This window comes from Muntiacus reevesi, chromosome 11, assembly GCF_963930625.1.
Source record: "Muntiacus reevesi chromosome 11, mMunRee1.1, whole genome shotgun sequence".
NCBI classification, from domain to species: domain Eukaryota; kingdom Metazoa; phylum Chordata; class Mammalia; order Artiodactyla; family Cervidae; genus Muntiacus; species Muntiacus reevesi.
In genome coordinates this window covers 34,207,291-34,226,906 of record NC_089259.1, presented here as the reverse complement: position 1 = coordinate 34,226,906, position 19,616 = coordinate 34,207,291, and the positions used below count along the sequence as shown (strand labels likewise).

Genomic DNA, 19,616 nt, shown 5'->3' with positions numbered 1-19,616 from the left:
ACACAATTCTCACCCACCAATAAAACTACAGATGCCTTGTAATCATAAATTTTAACTTTTATTTGGGGATGGGGAGGGGAAGATGGTGGTTGGTACAAAGTTGGGAGATAAAGGAGGAGGTTGTCACAGAGGGAAAACACAGTGACAAGAAACAGCTTCCAAGATATTCAGGGGGTAGATAAAAATCAAAGTTAACCATGATCAAGGGATTCTAGACCTAAAAATAGACTTGGATCTTTTTCTTTTTAAAGCACTGACTGGAAAAGGGAAAGGAATAGAGAGATCCACCAGCAATTTTTCTGAAAGAACTGTTTTATTAGTTAGTAGTTCCTAAGTCAGGTGTTGACTACAGTAATAAATATAAAACACTACTGAACCAATATGGACTTGGGGCATCAGAGCTGAATTTGAATATTGACTCTTAAGGTTCATGAACATTCCCTTCAGATCGTAATTCTTTAGCAGTAAAGTTTAAAATATCATGAGATCATGTAATGTTTGCTGGAATAATTAAGTCATTATATAAACAAGTTTGGTTTGGGTTTGTTTTTTTCTTCAATAAAACAACTACAATCTATAAATTCTACTACTTGTAACACCCTTATAATTCCAGTTCTCTAATTCCTGAATGCAAAAGGATGTTCTACTTAAAATCTGCAATAAGCTATAACCACAAATCAAATGAATAGGAAATTAAATGTAAGTCTTTGAGAAACAGCATTTAAGAGAAATTTACATGGTTGAGTTACAACTGATTTACTACCAACCCCTTGCTTCTAGGACACATTCTGCTGGGTGTTCCTCCCACTTCAGGGACTGCTCCCACTCAGTCTCTGTTGATTCCTTTTGACCTTCCCAACTTCTCTCAAATGAGCATTCAGGAGTTGGTCCTTTGACATTCTTTTCCATCACACTGGTAACCTAAGCCCAAACAGCACGTCTGAATTCCAGACACAAATCCAACTACCTTGACAACAGATCCCAAAACAAGGTCCCTGATCCTCCTCCCCCAAATCTACTCCTCCAGGTTCTCCATGTCAGTCACTAGCAATCCATACTTTCCAGTTATTTAGGCCAAAAACCTCATCATCACCCTTTTAACTCTCTTTCTCCCACATCCCCATATCCATCAGCAAAATCCAATCTATTTTCAAACCACATTCAGTATCTGACCACTTCTGGTCATCACCACTTCCTGTCAGCAGGATCCTAAACTTACTTCCCCAATCCCACCATTGGCTCTTTATTATAACAGAGCAGCTAGAAAGCTGCTTTAAATTGAAGCTTAAATCACAATCCTGCTTCTTCCTTTCACATGAATCACAGAAGCCAAAGTTAGTTCAATAGCCCACAAGCCCCACAGTCTGCACTCCTCCCACTACATCCTAACTCCCTTGATCCCTACAAGGTTCCCCATTCTCACCCTGATCCAGTTAACCTGGCCTCCTCACTGCACCTGCACCATGCCAGTTCTCCCTCAAAGCCTGCAGAGCCATACTCCTCAGCTGACTGAGATCCCTATTCCATCTGGTGCCCTCCCACTCCCGCTTTCAAGTTGTGAATCAAATACTACCCTCACAAAAGCTTCCTTAACCACCTGTATAAAAGAGCCACACTCTTCTGCTCCCCTACACCCACTTTCCCTATCTTTCTGCCATCTTTACTTTATTGTTTACCCCCTGCTTCCCAAGGGCTTCTGTGATAGCTCAGTTGGTAAAGAATCTGCCTGCAACACCAGAGACCCTGGCTCAATTCCTGGATCGGGAAGATCTGCTGGAGAAGGGATAGGATACCCACTCCACCACACAGCAAGAATTTCTCGTTTATTCTGTTCATTGATACATCTCCAACACCAGTTAAAAAATAAGCACCCAGGGACTTCCCTGGTGGTCCAGTATTTAAAAATCTGTCCCGCAATGCAGGGGACGTGGGTTCAATCCCTGGTCAGGGAACTAAGATCCCACATGTCATGGAGCTACTAAAGCCCTCGAGTCACAACTGTAGAGTCTGTGTGTCACAACAAAAGCCAAATCAATCAATAAAAAAGCACCCACATTTGTCTTTTAAATCAACTACAAGGGAAAAACCAGTCTACACTAAAATCAAAGAGTGCTATTAAAACATGTGTAAAATGTTATTTTGAACACAAACTATCGAATCTTAAAATCATAACCATTTTTTGGTCAGGATGAAGAGAAATACTTTTATGCATACACCAGAAAGTATAAATTGGTATCATACTTTGGGAGAACCATCTACCAGAATTAATCACCATTAAATATGCATACTCGTTTGATCTTTTAGCATCATACCTCACTTTAGTGGTTTTAAATGGTATTTCTCACTACTTAGTATACTTATTAAAACATTAATCTTTGGTTCAGTATTTATTGTGTAGCCCTGTCACTAGAATTGTAAGCATCATGAGGGCAAAAACAGTTCTCAGTTGCACTGGCAGCATCTAGGACAGTGCCTGGCACAAAGGCATTCCAATATTTAGATTCATGCACGCAAATATTACAGTGTTTTTTGTTTTTCAGTCATGCCACACAGCATGTGAGATCTTAGTTCTCTGACCAGGGATCAAACCAGCGCCCCCTGCTTTGGAAGCACAGAGTCTTAACTAATGGGATCACCAGGGAAGTTTACTATAGTCTTACTTAACTATAAAAAAACAACTGGTAAAAAAAAAATGTTATCTTTCTTTTTCATCTTTAGGAATTCTTTGGAGAAGGAAATGGCAACCCACTCCAGTATTCCTGCCTGGAAAAATTCCACAGACAGAGGAGCCTGATGGGCTGTAGTCCATGGACGGGAGGGGACAGACACACAGACACACACTCTCTCTCTCTCTGGTAGATACCACAGATTAATAAATTTTTTTAAAAAAGAAGAATTCTTACCCTTTCCCAAGTTGTTTAACTAGAACCTTCTTTCTACTCCTGCCAAAGTCTCCTCTTACACACACACACTCTTTGGTAGATATCACAGATTAATAAATTTTTTTAAAAAAGAAGAATTCTTACCCTTTCCCAAGTTGTTTAACTAGAACCTTCTTTCTACTCCTGCCAAAGTCTCCTCTTAATTCATAATACACCTGTAGCATACTCAATACAGAAACTTTTGTATCTAAAATTTACTGTTTCTCTGGCATAGGTACTACAGACAGTATACTCTTATGGAACCCATCCATGCCCCAGTTATAAAAGCTGAACTTTTCAAAGTTAACCTTTTACCAATATACTCAAGAAAACTAGCATTCCATGTAGACCAGCCCACTCTATTAACCAGATTGTTACTGGCTAATAATTGTTACTAGCTAACAAGACTAAATAGAACACCTTATAATCCAACAATACTCAATAACAAATGTAAAATAATAAATACCCTTGAAAGAACATTCTAAATTTATCAGAATTTATCTTCTTAGTAAGAAGATCTTACTTATGATACTGCTGAGTTTTCTGCATTAGTTTCTCTGGCAAGCCATCTTCATCATCAAACTGTTCCATGGGCTCCACAATGACCGGACGAGGGGTCCTGGACAGGTAAAAAGCATTAATAAGAATTAATACAGTATCTAGAAGCTAAAATCCTCCTAGAAACCTTTTATAATAATTCCAAGATACATACTTGGAAAATTTATCTGAGAAAAAAGTCTCAGAAAATATCACATATACACATAAAATCAGTCAATAAACACTGGCTGCACCAACACAGGTGAACATCCAAGTCAAAGATGAGTGCTTATTTTTAGAGCATGGAGTCTATTTGAGACAACAGAAAAATACATAGACCTGCCTGACTATTGCAGTTAACTTCTACAAAGAGCAATGCAGAGGAGCAAGTATCCAACTTTCCTAAGTGTCTCATCCACACACACACCGGGACACCAATCCCTTCCATGGCCTCCAACTCCCAACTCCACTCAGCTCCCAACCTTCCATTGTCCAACCAGTCTCAAAAGGAATACTGAAGCAGGAGAAAGAAATGGCAACCCAACCCAGTATTCTTGCCTGGAAAATCCCATGGACAGAGGAGCCTGGTGACCTTCAGTCCATGGGGTCACAGAGTCGGACACGACTGAGTAACTTCACTTTCACTTAAAATCACTGCAGTAGTGACTGCAGCCATGAAATCTAAAAATTTTTAAAAATAAAAATTAAAAAAAAAAGAATACTGAAGCAGATCACCACTTCCTTCTCCAGGGGATTTTTCCAAACCCAGGGATTGAACCCAGGTCTCTTGCATTGCAGGTGATTCTTTACCATCTGAGCCACCAGGGAAGCCCTCGAAACTGTATATAAATTATTCTTTTTTTATATAAAACATTGATTGATTGGTCTTTTTGGGTAATCTGATGCATCACCAGTGTATTACAACTGAAACACTAATCTTGCAGCTTTATCAACATTAACTGGTATATTTTCATGACACTACTGAGAAACCAACTGTTTCTGCAGCAGCTCAAAGGAAAGGCCTTTTGAGAAGTTTGTATGTTCCTTTTGTTTATCTATAAAAGCTTTATTCATTGTTAACTTTTTCAGCATTCACAATGTTTATCTTCTTAAAGATTAGTGGCAATAGGTTTTAGTTTATTTTTAACCTTAAAGCTTTTTTGGCCAGTTATGTGGAATACATTCCTGGACTTCTGCCCTCTTAGTTTGTTCTTGGCCATCATCAGACCTCCAAGATCCTCGTGCAGCTGCTCAAGTTCCAGGTGATACCATTTGAATGTCATTTATAAACTATTCTAAAAGCTAACTGTAAGAAATACTTTGGCCACCTGATGTGAATGGCTGACTCACTGGAAAAGACCCTGATGCTAGGACAGATTGAGAGCAAAAGAAAAGGGCAGCAGAGGATGAGTCGGCATCACCGACTCAATGGACGTTAATCTGAGCAAACTCCAGGAATTAGTGAAGGACAAGGAAGCCTGGCATGCTGCAATCCACAGGGTCGCAAAGAATCTGACACGACTTAGTGACTGAACAAGAAGAAATAGTTAAATATTTATCAGTGCCTGACTATGACTTTAACAAACAGCAATTAATCAAAGCTTACAGCAGAAAATATATACTAACTACATGCCTTGCCTACTGCTTTCTACTACTGCCTTCCTTCACTCTTTAAATAACTATTGCCAACTTACTAAGTATCCAGGAAATACCAGAATTCAAGTGTCAGGATTATGGTGTTAAAGGAGACAAAGTCCCTTCCTTCCCCAGGGGAGCTTACATTCTAGGTAGAGAATGCAACCTTAAGTGCTATGAAGAAAAGTTAAGTTGGAGAGAAAAGCACTAGGCTATTTTAACATAAAACAGTCAGCTTCCCTTAGGAGATAACATCTTATCAAAACGTGATTGAAATGTGAGAGCAAGACCTGTGATGTCGGGAAAGAGAGCATCTCTCTAAAGCAAAGGGAATGGGAACAAGACCAAAATCTCTAAGAGAACAAGCTGGCAGAGCTGTAAAATGTCTGCTGTACAAGAGCTTCAGCACAAATGCTTAACTGTCAAAAACAAACTGAAAAATGCTTCACAAGTCACCAAATTAAGCTCCTTGGAGATAGAAAACAATTTTTCTACATTGTCTTTGTATCCAATTCCCCAAACCCTAAATATTTGAATGATTCCAATCAATAGTTCAAGTGCCAGAGCTAAAAGAAATCCATTCAATAATCAACTTAGGAACTTTTACAAATTCAGTCTGAAGACTAAGAATGCACACTGAGAACTTTCTTGTGGGCAAACTGAAAGGAAAGCCATGTTAATATGGCAACAGGTTTAATGACCAGTATATTACTTTAAAATATATTTAAGTAAATGGAAAAACACATCACATTCATGCATTGGAAAAGGGCTGATACTGTGAAGATGTTAATGTTCCCCAGAATGATCTGTAGATTCAAAGCAATTTCAATCAAAAGTCCAGCAGAACTTTTTAATTGACAAGCTGATTTTAAAATCAGTAAGGATACACAAAGAAATGATAATAACCAGAACAATTTAAAAAAAAGAATAAAGTTGGATGCTACTATCTGACTTCAAAGTTTGCTGCTGCTAAGTCACTTCAGTCGTGTCCGACTCTGTGCGACCCCATAGACGGCAGACCACCAGACTCCCCCGTCCCTGGGATTCTCCAGGCAAGAGTACTGGAGTGGGGTGCCTTGCCTTCTCCGGACTTCAAAGTCTAGGATAAGGTAATTAAGAAAGTACAGTAATAGCATAATAGACATACTGATCAACAAAACAGGAAAGAGAGTAGATTTTTTTTCCCAGTTACTTGATAAAGGTAAAAGGTAACAAAGGGAAAATCATAACCTTTTCAATTAATGGTGCCAGAACATTAAAGCAATGAACTACCTCACATCACACTCAAAACATATCACAGGTTTAAACAAAAAGCTATAAAATTTCCCAAGAAAATACGAGAAAGCTTTGCTACCTTAGGAAAGGCAAAGATTTCATATACAAAGATTCCAAGGAACAAACCAAGAAAGAAAATAAATTGATAAACTGGACTTGACAAAATAGAACAACTTCTGCTCTTTGAAAAACACTATTAAAAAAAATTAAAAGGACTTCCTGGTGGTCCAGTGGCTAAGACTCTGCGCTCCCAATGCAGGGGACCTGGGTTCGATCCCTGGACAATCCCACATGCCCCAACTAAAAATCTTGCCATGTGGCAACTAAAGATTCCACATGCCCCAATTAAGATGGAAGATCCTGCTTTCCACAACCAAGACCGGGTGCAGCCAAATAAATCAATTAAATAAATTATCTGTTTAAAAAAATTAAAAAGCAAGCCACAGACTGGGATGAAACAGTTAATACAGGCCTGGACCCAGATTTGTTAAAAAAACATTAAGACAAACCAGCCAATTAAAAAACAGGCAAGCTAAAAAAAAAACAGGCAAGGAACTTCTCCTGGTCCAGTGGATATGACTCTGTACTCCCAATGCAGAAGGGCCGGGGTTTGACCCCTGGTCAGAGAACTAGATCCCACATGCCACAACTAAGCCGTGGTGAAGCCAAATAAATGTGGTTTTTTTTTAAAGGCAAAAATATCAACAGACATTTCACAAAAAGACATAAAAATATCCAAAAAGCACATGAAAAGATAACTTATCATCAGTTGTTAAGAAAACAATATTTAAACCACAATGAGACACCACTATACTCACTAGAATATCTAAAAATTTCAAATGTTGCTGAGGAGACATGATCATTAGAATTCTCTTATTCATTGCTTGTGGGAATGTAAAATGATACAAATATCTGGAAAACAGTTTGGGAGTTCCTTATAAAGTAGAACATACGTTTTACTCCCAAGTATTACCTAAGTCACATGAAAGCATGCTGTTCACAAAAAGCTTTATACACAAATGTTCTTAATAGCTTTATTCACAAAGGTCAGTAGTTGGAAGCAACTTGAACATCCACCCAAAGGTCACCACAGTTGTAATTTGGCCATAAAAAGGAACAAAATACTAATATAGTGATATGGATGAAATCTCATAAACATTATGCTAAGCAAAAGAAATCACACACAAAAGGATAGATACTATTAATATATAATTTCATTTATATGAAATATAAGAAAAAACAAAACTATAGTAACAGAAAGATCAAGAGCAGTCTAGGCAGGGATAAGAGGAGTACTGCAAAAGGACACAAAAGAATTTTTGTTGGATGCTGAAAATATTATCTTGATTGTGGTGGAGGGTAAGTGACTACACACATTTTTTAAAATTCACTGAGCTATACACGCAAAACTGGATGTATTTTAACATATGTAAATTATACTTCAAAGCTGATCAAAACCTCATTCTTTAAATGTAATGTTTTGCTTTGCACCTAATACACATTCAGTAGACTGAATAAAAATGGTAACACAAAACATTCTTGAAATTCCGTATGGATTAATACACTGAAGTTTGAGTAAAGTATTGACTCTTGACGGTACACAAATATACCCTATATGTATTCACTGAGTACTTACTGAACACCTACTTACCACATGTCAAGACAACATACAGGGAAGCAACTACAAAGAGGCAGAACAGAGAGAAGCCTATGTGTAACTCTATAAAAAAAAAAGACAAGATGTTTAAACTTACGTTGTTAGCAAGAACGCCCCATCACCACATCTTTCCAGAGCTTTTCGTGCAGGAGGCTTTGCTGCAAATTCCACAAAACCTTTTCCCGTAGCTCTACCACGATCATCCACAACAACAACAGCTTTCTCTACTGGACCAAACTGGGAAAATGCTTGCTCTAGAAGCTCATTGGAAACCACCGGAGAAAGGTTCTTAACAGTTAGGGCTGCTCCATGTGTAGCAAAACGAATTCGGAGAGGTCTGCTCTTCAAAATGGTGCCATCCAGCTCTGCTTTTGCAATTTCAGCCAGTGTTCTGGACTCCTTTTTAGAAAGAAAAAGATCACTTTTTTAAAAATTACAGTTAACAAAAAATTTTTAAATAGTGGCTTGTTTCTAAAGAGGCCTGACATAAAAGAGGGCTGGGTAGTTTTACAAAATGGCTGATAGGGTCATTTTGTTTCTTTGTCTTTCAGTTATGGTATCACATGTATTTTATTAATTTTTTAAAGATAAGTAATTTTAAACATTTTAAGTAGAAAATTCCAACCCCAACGTTCTGTTAAAAATCATCACTTAAAGATGATCTGTTCATAAACAGACTGCTATTGTTCAGTCACTAAGTCAAATCCAACTCTTTTATGACCCCACAGAGTGTAGATTACCAGCTATTGAATATGCAAGCAGTATCTTTCATAAGTCTCCAAAATGTATTAAAGAAAATACAGAATTACTTTTTGAGACCAAGTATCAGTTACTAGAATCTAGTATTGAAAAGTTTCTCTATACACTCCATGTTTGTTATTTATATCTTAATAATGTGCACCACCTCTTCAATGCCAGACAAATCCCTTTTCATTTTTTATATTATCTGTAAAAAAAAAACAACCACCAAAAAAAACCTGCCATCAGGTGTTATTAATCACTTCTTCTAAAACACTTTCACGGGCTACACATTTCTCCCACTACACTAAGAAAAGCAAATACCTATTCATGGGCTATAAGAAGTCTCTCTATTAAACAGAAAAACATGTACACATATCCTTATTATTATAAACTAGATAATATGTTCATTGCTGAACTACAAGGTAAGAGAATTTCCTTCTTGAAGAACTCAAAAGTTTCTAAAAATACAGGCATCTAAAACAGCAAACTAGTAAACTTACTACAGGTATGTTCTTTTTCAGTTGTGAGAACTTCCAGCAAAAAACTGAAAGAGGCTTAATATATTTTCTGAGAAGAGTACAAAGTGCACTTTCTTATGAAAAAGTCTTAAGATCACAACAGCTTTTTATTCAATCTCTGAAATGTTCACAAGAGCTTTACACTACTTCACTTATGTGAAAATCTACCTACAGAACTAATTTTACAAAAATAAAAGAATCTAACCTCTTTAGATATTCAAAATGGCCATTTTATTACTCTTTAACTCTGTAGTAGCAATAGTACCAGCAAACATTTCACAAATACCTAACAAGGGTTATGTCCTTTGCAGCTAAGATGTCAGTAATCTAACAACTCTTGAGAGGTAACTTTTAGGAATGGAGTCTTGGATTAGAATGCTGTCACATTTATAACTAGGAATGAGAAGAAACATGAGCAAATTTCATGGGGTGATGATAGTATCTTGAACTAAAATCACAAGATTATACACTAAGTATCTGTGCGTCTCATTATTATGTAGGTTTCAAATTCCTTAAAAACCAAAATTGAACTCTAGTTAATGATAAGCATGCTGAAGAGTCATGGACTGATGGATGGACTAAGATAGAGATGAACAGATACGTGAAAAAAATACAGCAAAATTTAATTGTAGACTCTAGGTATTCAATGTATGAATACTGAGTGTATCAATTTTCATTTCTAAACTCTCAAATTATTCATAATAGTATGTTTGTGGGCAGGGGAGGAGAGCGAGCCTGGTGAGAACTCTGTAAAGTGTTTCTAGAGAGCATCTCCTGTTCAGATTCAGTCAGATATAATGACAAAGTGTTACGTTATTTTTCAAGATAAGCAAGAAATTTTCATTTTTATGTTAAATCAAGTACTTTTTTTTACTGTTGGCAACAAATACAATTTTTAATACTTTCCAGGACAAATAATAAAACGTCTATGCTCTCAAGAATTTCATGTCATAGTACATCTTCAAAGTTAATACTCTTGGTTTTAAATGGTTGAACATCAAACAGTTTCCCTGCCTCAGCATATTATGGACAAGATAATTTTTACTATGGGGGCTGTTCCATGCACTGTAGGATGTTTATGCCAAAAGAACCACCCCCCTACCACCACTGCTTAACAACCAAAAATGTCTCCAGACATTGCCACATGTCCTCTGGGAAGTAAAACCACTCTATTTGAGAACTGCTGCTCTATATGTGTACTGAAGTAACTATAAGTCAATTAAAATTAAGTACTTGAAACGAACCAAGGATTTCCTTACTTCATAGCTCAGGATAGTGACAATAACTTTGACTAAGTGGTTATTACAGGCCAGTCATTTCTTCCTCCCCAATATATTAATACACATACACAGGTCTTTGCCTTATCCTTCATCAGCCTCACCAACAATCTCGTGAAGTGGGTTTTGCTACTATCCTCACTTCATACATAGGGAAAGAGGCTTATAAAGGTTCAAGTAACTTGTCCAAAATCACACGCATATCTGATTTGAACCTATACAAAATCCATAATCCATCAATACAGCCTTCCAGCTGTACCTCTGAATCACGCTCTGCATAAAACGTTGAAATTACAGGTTCTTAACTAAAGGAACACAAAGAACAAAAAAAACTGAAGTTACTACCCCAAAAGAGACTGCTTGAGCTTGGGTCTAACAACCTCCACTGGTTCCACCTGCCACTTTCCAACAGCCACTACATCAGTAGTACACACTACAGCCATTGTGCAGGAGAATTCTTTACCACTAAGCCACCTGGGAAACCCCACACCATTACTAATATTCAAATCTGGTACTTATATTCAGATCAAGTATGCACTATGATTTTCCTAACAGAAAAAAAATGTGTAAGAGCTCAGAAATGTTTAAAGTTTTTAAATTTACCTGTTAAACAGAGAGTTCAGATTAAACAGTAAAGTTATCCATGAAGTCAAATCTCAAACTAAAAGGTAACTTCCAACTGAAAAATTTTTAACATTCTTACACAAAAATTTAGGCTGATGGCTCTGAAGAAGCATATCACTTAATTAAGTGCCACTTAATTAAGATCAGTTTTCTCCATATTAAGATTTTTGCCTTGTCCACTCACTAAGAGAAAACCTATTAAAGTACTTGAACCAAAAGATTTACTTCATACCTCAGGATAATAACTTATGCTCAGTAGTTATTACAAGCCAGCCATTAATTCCTATTAAGGTTTGGATGAAACGGGAAAAAATGCGTGCTATTCTACTACCACAGAGTGTAAGGGAGACACGGAAAAGCAGTAAGTCCTCGTGGGAAGTTCCCTCAAGCTAGCCACGCGACAGCCGCCCGACTCGGGGGCGAGGGGGGGGGGGTGGAGGTCCGAGGTGAGGGAGAGGTGACGGGGGGTCGAGGTGAACCGGGGACAGAGTAGAGGCGAGGTGAGAGGAGGGAAAATGAGGAGGGACCTCGCAGCCCCCGAGTCCCTGAAGGCCCGCGCCCCAGCCCGCCCCTCACCAGGCGGATGAAGCCGAAGCCGCGGTCGCGGTTGATGAAGACCTCGCTGGGCTCGCCATAGCGTTCGAACAACCGCTTGAAGTCGTCCTCGGTGATGTCCGTGGGCAGGTTCCCCACGAAGAGGCGGCAGCGCTGCGTGTACGTCTTCTCGCCCGGCTTGAGGAAGCTCTTTATGTCGATGGTGAAACCGCCCTCGTCGGCCGGCCGGTCCTCCCCGGCGGGCGCGGCGGGCACCGGCGGCTCCCCTGGCAGCGCGAGCGCCAGGGCCGCTGGGTCCCCCTCTCCGGCCGCCGACTCCAGAGCGCGGAGGCGCGCCGGGTTCTTCTCAATGCGCACTTGCTTCAGGTTTCCTCTCAGCATCATCTCAGCGCGTGCCCCCTGAGCCGGCCTAGAGCTCGAAATGCACGTCGGTGTCGACCCAAGGAACAGAGGTCGGGAAGGACTAGCTCCGAGACACCTCCAGCCAGCCGCCCGCACTCACGCCCAAGATGGCGCCGCTATAGCCGCGGTCGGAGGGAGAGACGCCACGCAAGCCCCGCCCCTCCGAGGGCGCGCTGAGGCCTATGCGCCTGCGCACTCCTGCGCCAACGTCGTCCTGGCGGCGTGCGCATGCGCACCACTGTGCGCGCGTCCCTGTTCCCAGCCTTTCCAGGGCTCGGAGAGATGCAGGTTCTCAGTTCAAGATAACAGTGGTGGTAGGTGTTGCAGCAGTGTGTGAAAACGCATTGATTCAGGGAAACATCCACATTCTCCTTGACGTCCAGCCCTATTTTCAATGACAGCGGGAAAGTGAAGACTTGCAGATTTTATACATAGCAAGAATAACGAAGTATTTCCTAGGAATTGAAACAAGTGAAAACACATTTCCGCCCTTTTCAAGAGCAAGGTTATTATATTTCGCAATGAAAAATCCAGTTCTATATAATAGTTGTGATATTGATTATCCACCTCAAAGAAGGACTCCCTGAACTATGGACCACACTCTAGGACAGGGTCATCAAACGTTTTCTGTAAAAGGCCAGATGGCAGATATTTTAAGATTTTCAAGCCATATACTATGTCGGCCAAACTACTCAATTCTGCGCGGTACCGCTCCCGGCAGGCACATGGTAGGTCTTCATTAAGTAATAAAGAGAAATGCATTCACGGTCACTTTAAAAACCCTTCAGCAGTTTCTCATGAATTTAAATGCTTACTTTAGAATGGGCAGTGTTGCTGTGCTATGCTTAGTCGCTCAGTCGTGTCCGACTGCGACCCCATCAACTGTAGCCCCCAGGCCCCTCTGTCCGTGGGATTCTCCAGACAAGAATACCGGAGGAGGTTGCCGTGCCCTCCTCCGGGAATCTTCCCGACCGGGGAAGATCTCCCGGGTCTCCCTCATTGCAGGTAGGTTCTTTACCCACTGAGCCACTTAGAAAGCCCAGAACAGCAATAATACTTAGTAAATCTGTCGGCCAAGATTTTGCATGAGACATTTAAATTAAAAAATTGGAGAACGGCAATCCGTCTGCTATTTACCCAGCTGAAATGAAAACCTGTGTTCACACAAAGACCTGTATGAAAATGTTTATAGGGATTTTATTTGTAATCAACGAAAACTGGAAAGAACCCAAATGTCCAACTGGTGAATGGACTAACAGTGGTACATTCATATAATAGAACATATTCAGCAATAAAAAGGAAAAAACTACTGATAAACGCAATAATGTGACTCAAAGGCTACACACTGAATATATGACATTCTGGAAAACTAACTACAGTGGTTGCCAGGAGCTGGAAGGGAGACTAGGTTGACTAAGTAGTGATACAGAGAACTTTTTGGAAAGACAAAAGTAAATCTTAGCAATTGCCTGACAGTCCAGTCCTTAGTACTCTGCCCTTTCACTGCAGTGGCCCCAGGTTCAATCCCTAGTCGGAAATAAGATCCTTCCCATTTCACTCATATCTGATATTGTCAAATATGTTAATTTCACTGAAGAAAAAGACACAATCAGAAGAAAATTGCCTCATTCTATCAGCACTAAATCAACCCACTTAATTCCATATGTAACCATACGTGCTGCCTTATGTCCTGTTATTAATAAAATGAATGGTCAAAAATCCCCTCTAAGGCCAAATCACTGGATAGTGTCTTTTAAGTGCTTTGCTTCTACAGTTACCTAATCCCCTTCCAAAGTGAATAGTTACTTGATCTAATAGTTAATGGATGAGTTCTGTACTGAACTAATCCCACCAGCAAAAGGAACTGTTGATGAAACTAGCATCTTGAAAAAAGGAAAAAACTCTTCCAGGACCATGGGTTGTCCTTTAGTTACCATTTCTTGTTGGAGAAGACTCTTGAGAGTCCCTTGGACAGCAAGGAGATCCAACCAGTCCATCCTAAAGGAAATCAGTCCTGAATATTCATTGGAGGGACTGATGCTGAAGCTGAAACTCAAATACTTTGGCCACCTGATGCGAAGAGACACTGATGATGGGAAAGATTGAGGGCAGGAGGAGAAGGGGATGACAGAGGATGGGATGGTTGGATGGCATCACCGACTCAACAGACATGGGTTTGGGTGAATTCCAGGGAGGAGGATGGACAGAGAGGCCTGGCGTGCTGTGGTTCATGGGGTTGCAAAGTCGGACACTACTGAGTAACTGTACTGAACTGAGCTTTGGTCAACAAAGAAAGGAAATAAGAGTTGTGTTTGCTTTGTCTTGATTCACGCATCACCTGATTTCTCCTTCAGCCACACAAGCAGATGTCTATCCCACATTCCATCCCACTGAAACCTCTCTTGTCACCATCGGCGACACCTCCCACTTTGACCAGAGACAGCTGTCCTGTCACAGATCTTGCAGTAGCATTTGACATTGTAGATCTGGGCCTATTTCATCATGTGTCATATGGAAAAAATATCCTCTTTGCAGAGTCTTTGTGCATATTAAATGAATTAATTCAAGTACAGTCTGCGACCTCCCTTGTGGTCCAGTGGTTAAAACTCCACACTCCCAGTGAAGAGGGCCTGGGGTTTGATTCCTTGTCAGGAAACTAGATCCCACATGCTGCAACTAAGATGTGGCACAGTTAAAAGTATATAGTCTTTGGGAAATAGACTGGCATCATAAATACAACTCTATTATCACTTCCCTCCTACTTTCTTAAAACTGTTTTATCTTCTGCACTACAATATTCCCTGATATTCTCACAGCTACTGGCCACTCCTCACTCTCTGTCTTTCCTGGGAATCTGCACTTGAGAATATTGGAGAACCACAGGTCTGAGTTCTCTCCTCTTCTGCCACACTCATTGCCTAGGTCAGACCACCCACACTGAGGTGCCTCAGAAGCATTGGAACGGGTTTTCTAAACTTCAACACTACTGATATTTTGGACCAAATGATTATTTATGGTAAGAAGATGTTTAGCTGCATCACTGGCTTCTACTTACAGGGGTGCTATTGCACTCGGCATTACTCTAATTGCTTTATGCTTATTAACTCATTAATTATCACAACAATCTTTAAAGATATGTATTATTATTATCACCTTAAAATTTTTATTTATTTTTGGTTATGCCAAGTCTTTGTTCCTGTGTGGGAGCTTTCTCTAGTTGTGGTGCTCGGGCCTAGTTGCTCCACAGCATGTGGAATCTTCCTGGATCAGGACTAGAACCCTAATCCCCTGCATTGGCAGGCATTCTTAACCACTAGACTATCAGGGAAGTCATCATCTTTTTTTAAGACTATTTTTTGGAGCAGTTTTCAGTTGGCTGAGAAATTAAGAGGAAGGAATACACTTTCCTTTACACTTCTTTCCCCTACACCTGTAGTCTCCTCTACTATGAACATCCCCCACCAGATGGGACATTTGTGACAGTCCACGAGCTTACATTGACACGTCATTATCAACCAGAGTTATGAGATGACATTAGGGTCACTTTTCATGTTGTACATTGTGAGTCAAATTATAATGATATGTATCCAGCATTGTAGCATCACACATAGTATTTTCACTACTCTAAATCTCTTCTATTCTCCACTTATTCATCCCTCTCCCTATCCAACCCCTGTAACCCCTGATCTCTCTACTGTCTCAATATTTTTGCCCTTCCAGAACATCTCAATATTGCTTCCTATTCATCAACATGGCATGTCTCTCCATTTATTTACTTCTTTGATTTCATTTATCAGAGATTGGTAGTTTTCCTCTTATACATCTTCTAGGTAATTTGTTAATTTTTATCTAAGCATTCATTTGTTTTGGGTGGTAATGGAAGTGGTATTGTGTTTGTAATTTTATATTTCACTTGTTCATTGCTGGTGTGTAAAAACATTACAGCCCATGAGGTCCCAGAGTCAAACACAAATTAGCGACTGAACAACAATAGCAACAACAACAAATTACTGACTTTTGTGTATTAACCTTGTATCCTTCAATCATCCACTTACTTTTTTTTTTTTGGCCATACTATGTGACTTGTGGGATCCTAGTTCCCTGACCACGGATGGAAGCCAGGTCCCCCAGAAATGGAAGCACAAAGTCCCTAACCAGGGAATTCCCCCATTTAAATACTTTTAATTTATATATGCCTTTTATTTAAAGTGGGTTTCTTATACGCAACATAGAACTGGGTCTTGCTTTTTGACCCACCCTGACAATCTTTGTCTTCTAATTAGTGCATTTAGACCAATGATGTTCAAAGTGATTACTGATATAGCTTTATTACTATCAACCATTTTTTTGGAAAATTTATTTAAGTGCATCAGATTTTAGCTGAGGCACTAAGGATCCTTTCTGGCAGCGAGTGGTCTTACTTGCACTACAGCATGTGGGATTTTAGTTCCCCAACCAAGGACTGAACCCTCGCCCCTGCATTGCAAGGCAGATTCCTAACCACTGGACCACTATGGAGGCCCCTATCAAATTTTTATCTTTTTCCACTTGTTGTTCTTATTGTTTGTTGCTATTTTTTAATGGTTTTTAACTAAAATACAGTTGATGTACAATGTTATGTTCATTACTACTGTACAGCAATGTGACTCATTTATACACATATATAAATTCTTTTCCATTATGGTTTATCAAGTTCCTATTTTTGTATACCACTCTTTCTGCCTTTTGTGATTTTAATTAAGCATTTTATAGTTTGATTTTCTCATTAATAGCATATCAGTTGTATTCATTGTTCTACTTTAAGTGGTTGCCCTAGATATTGCCATATACATTTATTTACATCATCAATCATACTGATTACTTCACTAGTAGTGTAATTTACAACAGTAAAATAATCCTGATTCCTCCCTCCCACCCCTTCTATCTCTGCAGTCATTCATTTCATTTATACATAAGCATATGTAAGTGGGTAGCCATTCCCATGCTTACATTCCCAACGTAACCAGGACTGAGAGCTATGGGCCTCCCCAAAGCCTTTCTCGACGGGGGCTTGTGGATTCCAAGTAAGAGTATCTAAAGCATTGTCTGAAACTTTTCAATTATGAACACAGAGCAGGGTTTTGCACTCAGATAATCAAACATGCAAACAAAAGCCAGGAGATGAAGAGGAAGGTCAAACCAGTTAGAAGATGATGCACACAGAACCTGGAGTCATGACAGGGTCTGTTGCTCAGGGAAACAGGAGGATTAGAAAGGCAAGTCTCTGAGGGATGGAAGGAAGGATCATGGATGAAGCTGAGAGTGTGGATGGTCAGGCCTGATAGGCAGTGTCCTTGTACCAAGCCATGAAGCTGGTGTGTCCTCTCGAAACCCCTGTGTTCAAGGCCTGTCCCCCCAGGACCTCAGAATGCAACTGAGGATTTGAAGATGACATTTTAAAGAGGTGGTTAAGTTTAAATGACTTCACTAGGGGGCCCCAATATGATGTGACTGGTACCTTTTTAAGAGTTTAGGGAATTCCCTGGTGGTCCAGTGGTTAGGACTTGGGACTGTCATGGGTCAGGGTTCAATCCCTGCTCAGAGAACTAAGGTGACAAGCTGTGTGGCATTGCCAAAATAAATAAATAAATGGGTAAGAGAGGATGGCATATAATTTTTCTTTCTTGCATTATTCTTGTTAGGTGTTGTTGTTTACTTGGTATTTGTTAACTTTGTTACTTGATATTTGTCTAGGGTATTTCTCACCTTGTAGAACAAGCTGGGAGGAGCCCTTTCCATTCATTAGCAGTGTATGTTCAAGATCTCATCCCTAAGGAAGAGAAGGAATCTGAGCCTATAGGTTTCTTTGTGGGAAAGCTTGTAATTTCAGAGTCAATTTCTTCAATAGGGACAAGCTATTCAGATTTTCTATTTCTTCTTGGGACAGATTTGGTAAGCTTTTCTCAAGTGATTTGTCTATCACATCAAACTCATCATATTCTCGACCTAAGTTGATCATAATACCTCATGTTTTTAGTGTCCATAGGCTCTCCAGTGATCTTTCATATTGGTTATTTCTCTTTTTTGATCCCTTAATCAGTTTTGATAATGAAACTAAGTAGAACCCTGTGAGGTCTGCCTGGGTATAAGCCTCTCCCTGTTTCGCACCTTTTGTCTGTAGAAGCAGCTTTGGTCTCTGAGAACTTCCCCGAGTTCCTCCTCAAGTCATGTAGGTAAAAAACTGAGCACACCCTTGAGTAATTTTACAGAAACCAGGGCCCCACCACATGGAATCAGTTCAGTTCAGTCACTCAATCATGTCCAACTCTTTGCAACCCCATGGACTGCAGTATGCCAGGCATCTCTGTCCATCACCAACTCCCGGAGCTTGCCCAAACTCATGGAAACTGCTTAACAGTCAGAGCCCCCAGACACACTGGAGCCAGAATGACAGAAATCTGTTAAGACCCAACCAATCAGAACCACGTCCACACATTTAAGACCCTTACCCTTAATTTTAGTCTTTAAAAACACTTGCCTTGAAGCCACCAGGGAATCTGGACCCTTTGAGCTCTGGCTGCCAGGTTTACTTGCTGGCGCCTTGCAAATAAACATTACCTTCCTTCTCCACAAGCTGGGTCAGTGCATTGACTCTGGTCAGTTCCTCAGGTGGGCAGACCGGAGTTCGGTTTGGCAAACTAGTGGTTTGCAGTTCTATTAATTTATAAGCATATGACTTATGAAAGTCTTTTCAACATGTGCCTGACTGAGGTGTTAGTGCCATTTCCCAAGTTTCAGGCTTCCCTTGCTTTATCTATAGGCATGAAATGGGTTAACTGCTCTTCACTTCAAATGTGACTTCCACAGCAGAGACTCATAACCATCTAGCAATACAATCTCAGCTTCTAGGACTTCCCTGGTGGCCCAGTGGTAAAGACTCAGTACTTCCACTACAGGGGGCATGGGTTCGGTCCCTGGTTGAGAAACAAAGATCCTACCTGCAGAAGCCAAAAGCAAAACAGTTTTTTCAAAACCTTCTCTACTCCGGAACATTACACCACTATTTTCCCAAACTATCTCACTTTCTCAAAAACCAAGACATAGGTATTTACTCACATTTTTCTTTCAGCTCTAAATTCTCAAATCTTAATTTCATCCTAACATGGTCACCCTTTATAGTTCAGTATTAGAGGACTGCTCCACTTCTCAAATTTTGTACTTCACTTTGTCTTTATCCACAACTTCTTTCCCTACTGTCGGCCACTGATAATTGTAGCTAATAACCTTATGCCAGGCAGCTGGAGTTTCAAACTGAAAGTGACAGGGAGCTTCCGAGCTTTGAAGCAGAAGTGATGCGACCTATATAATGATACAGCATCACTCTTTCCATTGAACTTAGCTGAGCTTTTTACTCCAAATACTCATTTACTTCTATAACCTATGCAGTAAATTACGACTTGTACCTATGAAGGGGCTATTAGCAACTCTTACTTGA

The 19,616-nt window shown here is 39.9% G+C and overlaps 1 protein-coding gene and 1 pseudogene across 4 annotated transcripts in view; both read right to left on the bottom strand.

Annotated features, from left to right (window-relative positions):
• PSPC1 (paraspeckle component 1) overlaps positions 1–12,268 on the bottom strand; it is an 80,728-nt gene extending 68,460 nt beyond the window's left edge. For all 4 annotated transcript variants that reach the window (XR_010658474.1, XR_010658475.1, XR_010658476.1 and 1 more), the window contains exons 1-3: positions 11,762–12,268; positions 8,123–8,424; positions 3,445–3,540 (exon numbers count right to left, since the gene is read on the bottom strand). Coding sequence is in view for 1 of the 4 variants with exons in the window: in XM_065901702.1 (XP_065757774.1) it covers positions 3,445–3,540; positions 8,123–8,424; positions 11,762–12,124 (761 nt within the window). In the remaining 3 variants the exon portion in view is untranslated. The remainder of the gene's footprint in view (positions 1–3,444; positions 3,541–8,122; positions 8,425–11,761) is intronic.
• On the bottom strand, positions 4,377–4,678 carry LOC136144525 (ribosomal biogenesis factor-like; annotated as a pseudogene).
• Positions 12,269–19,616: the final 7,348 nt, after the last annotated feature.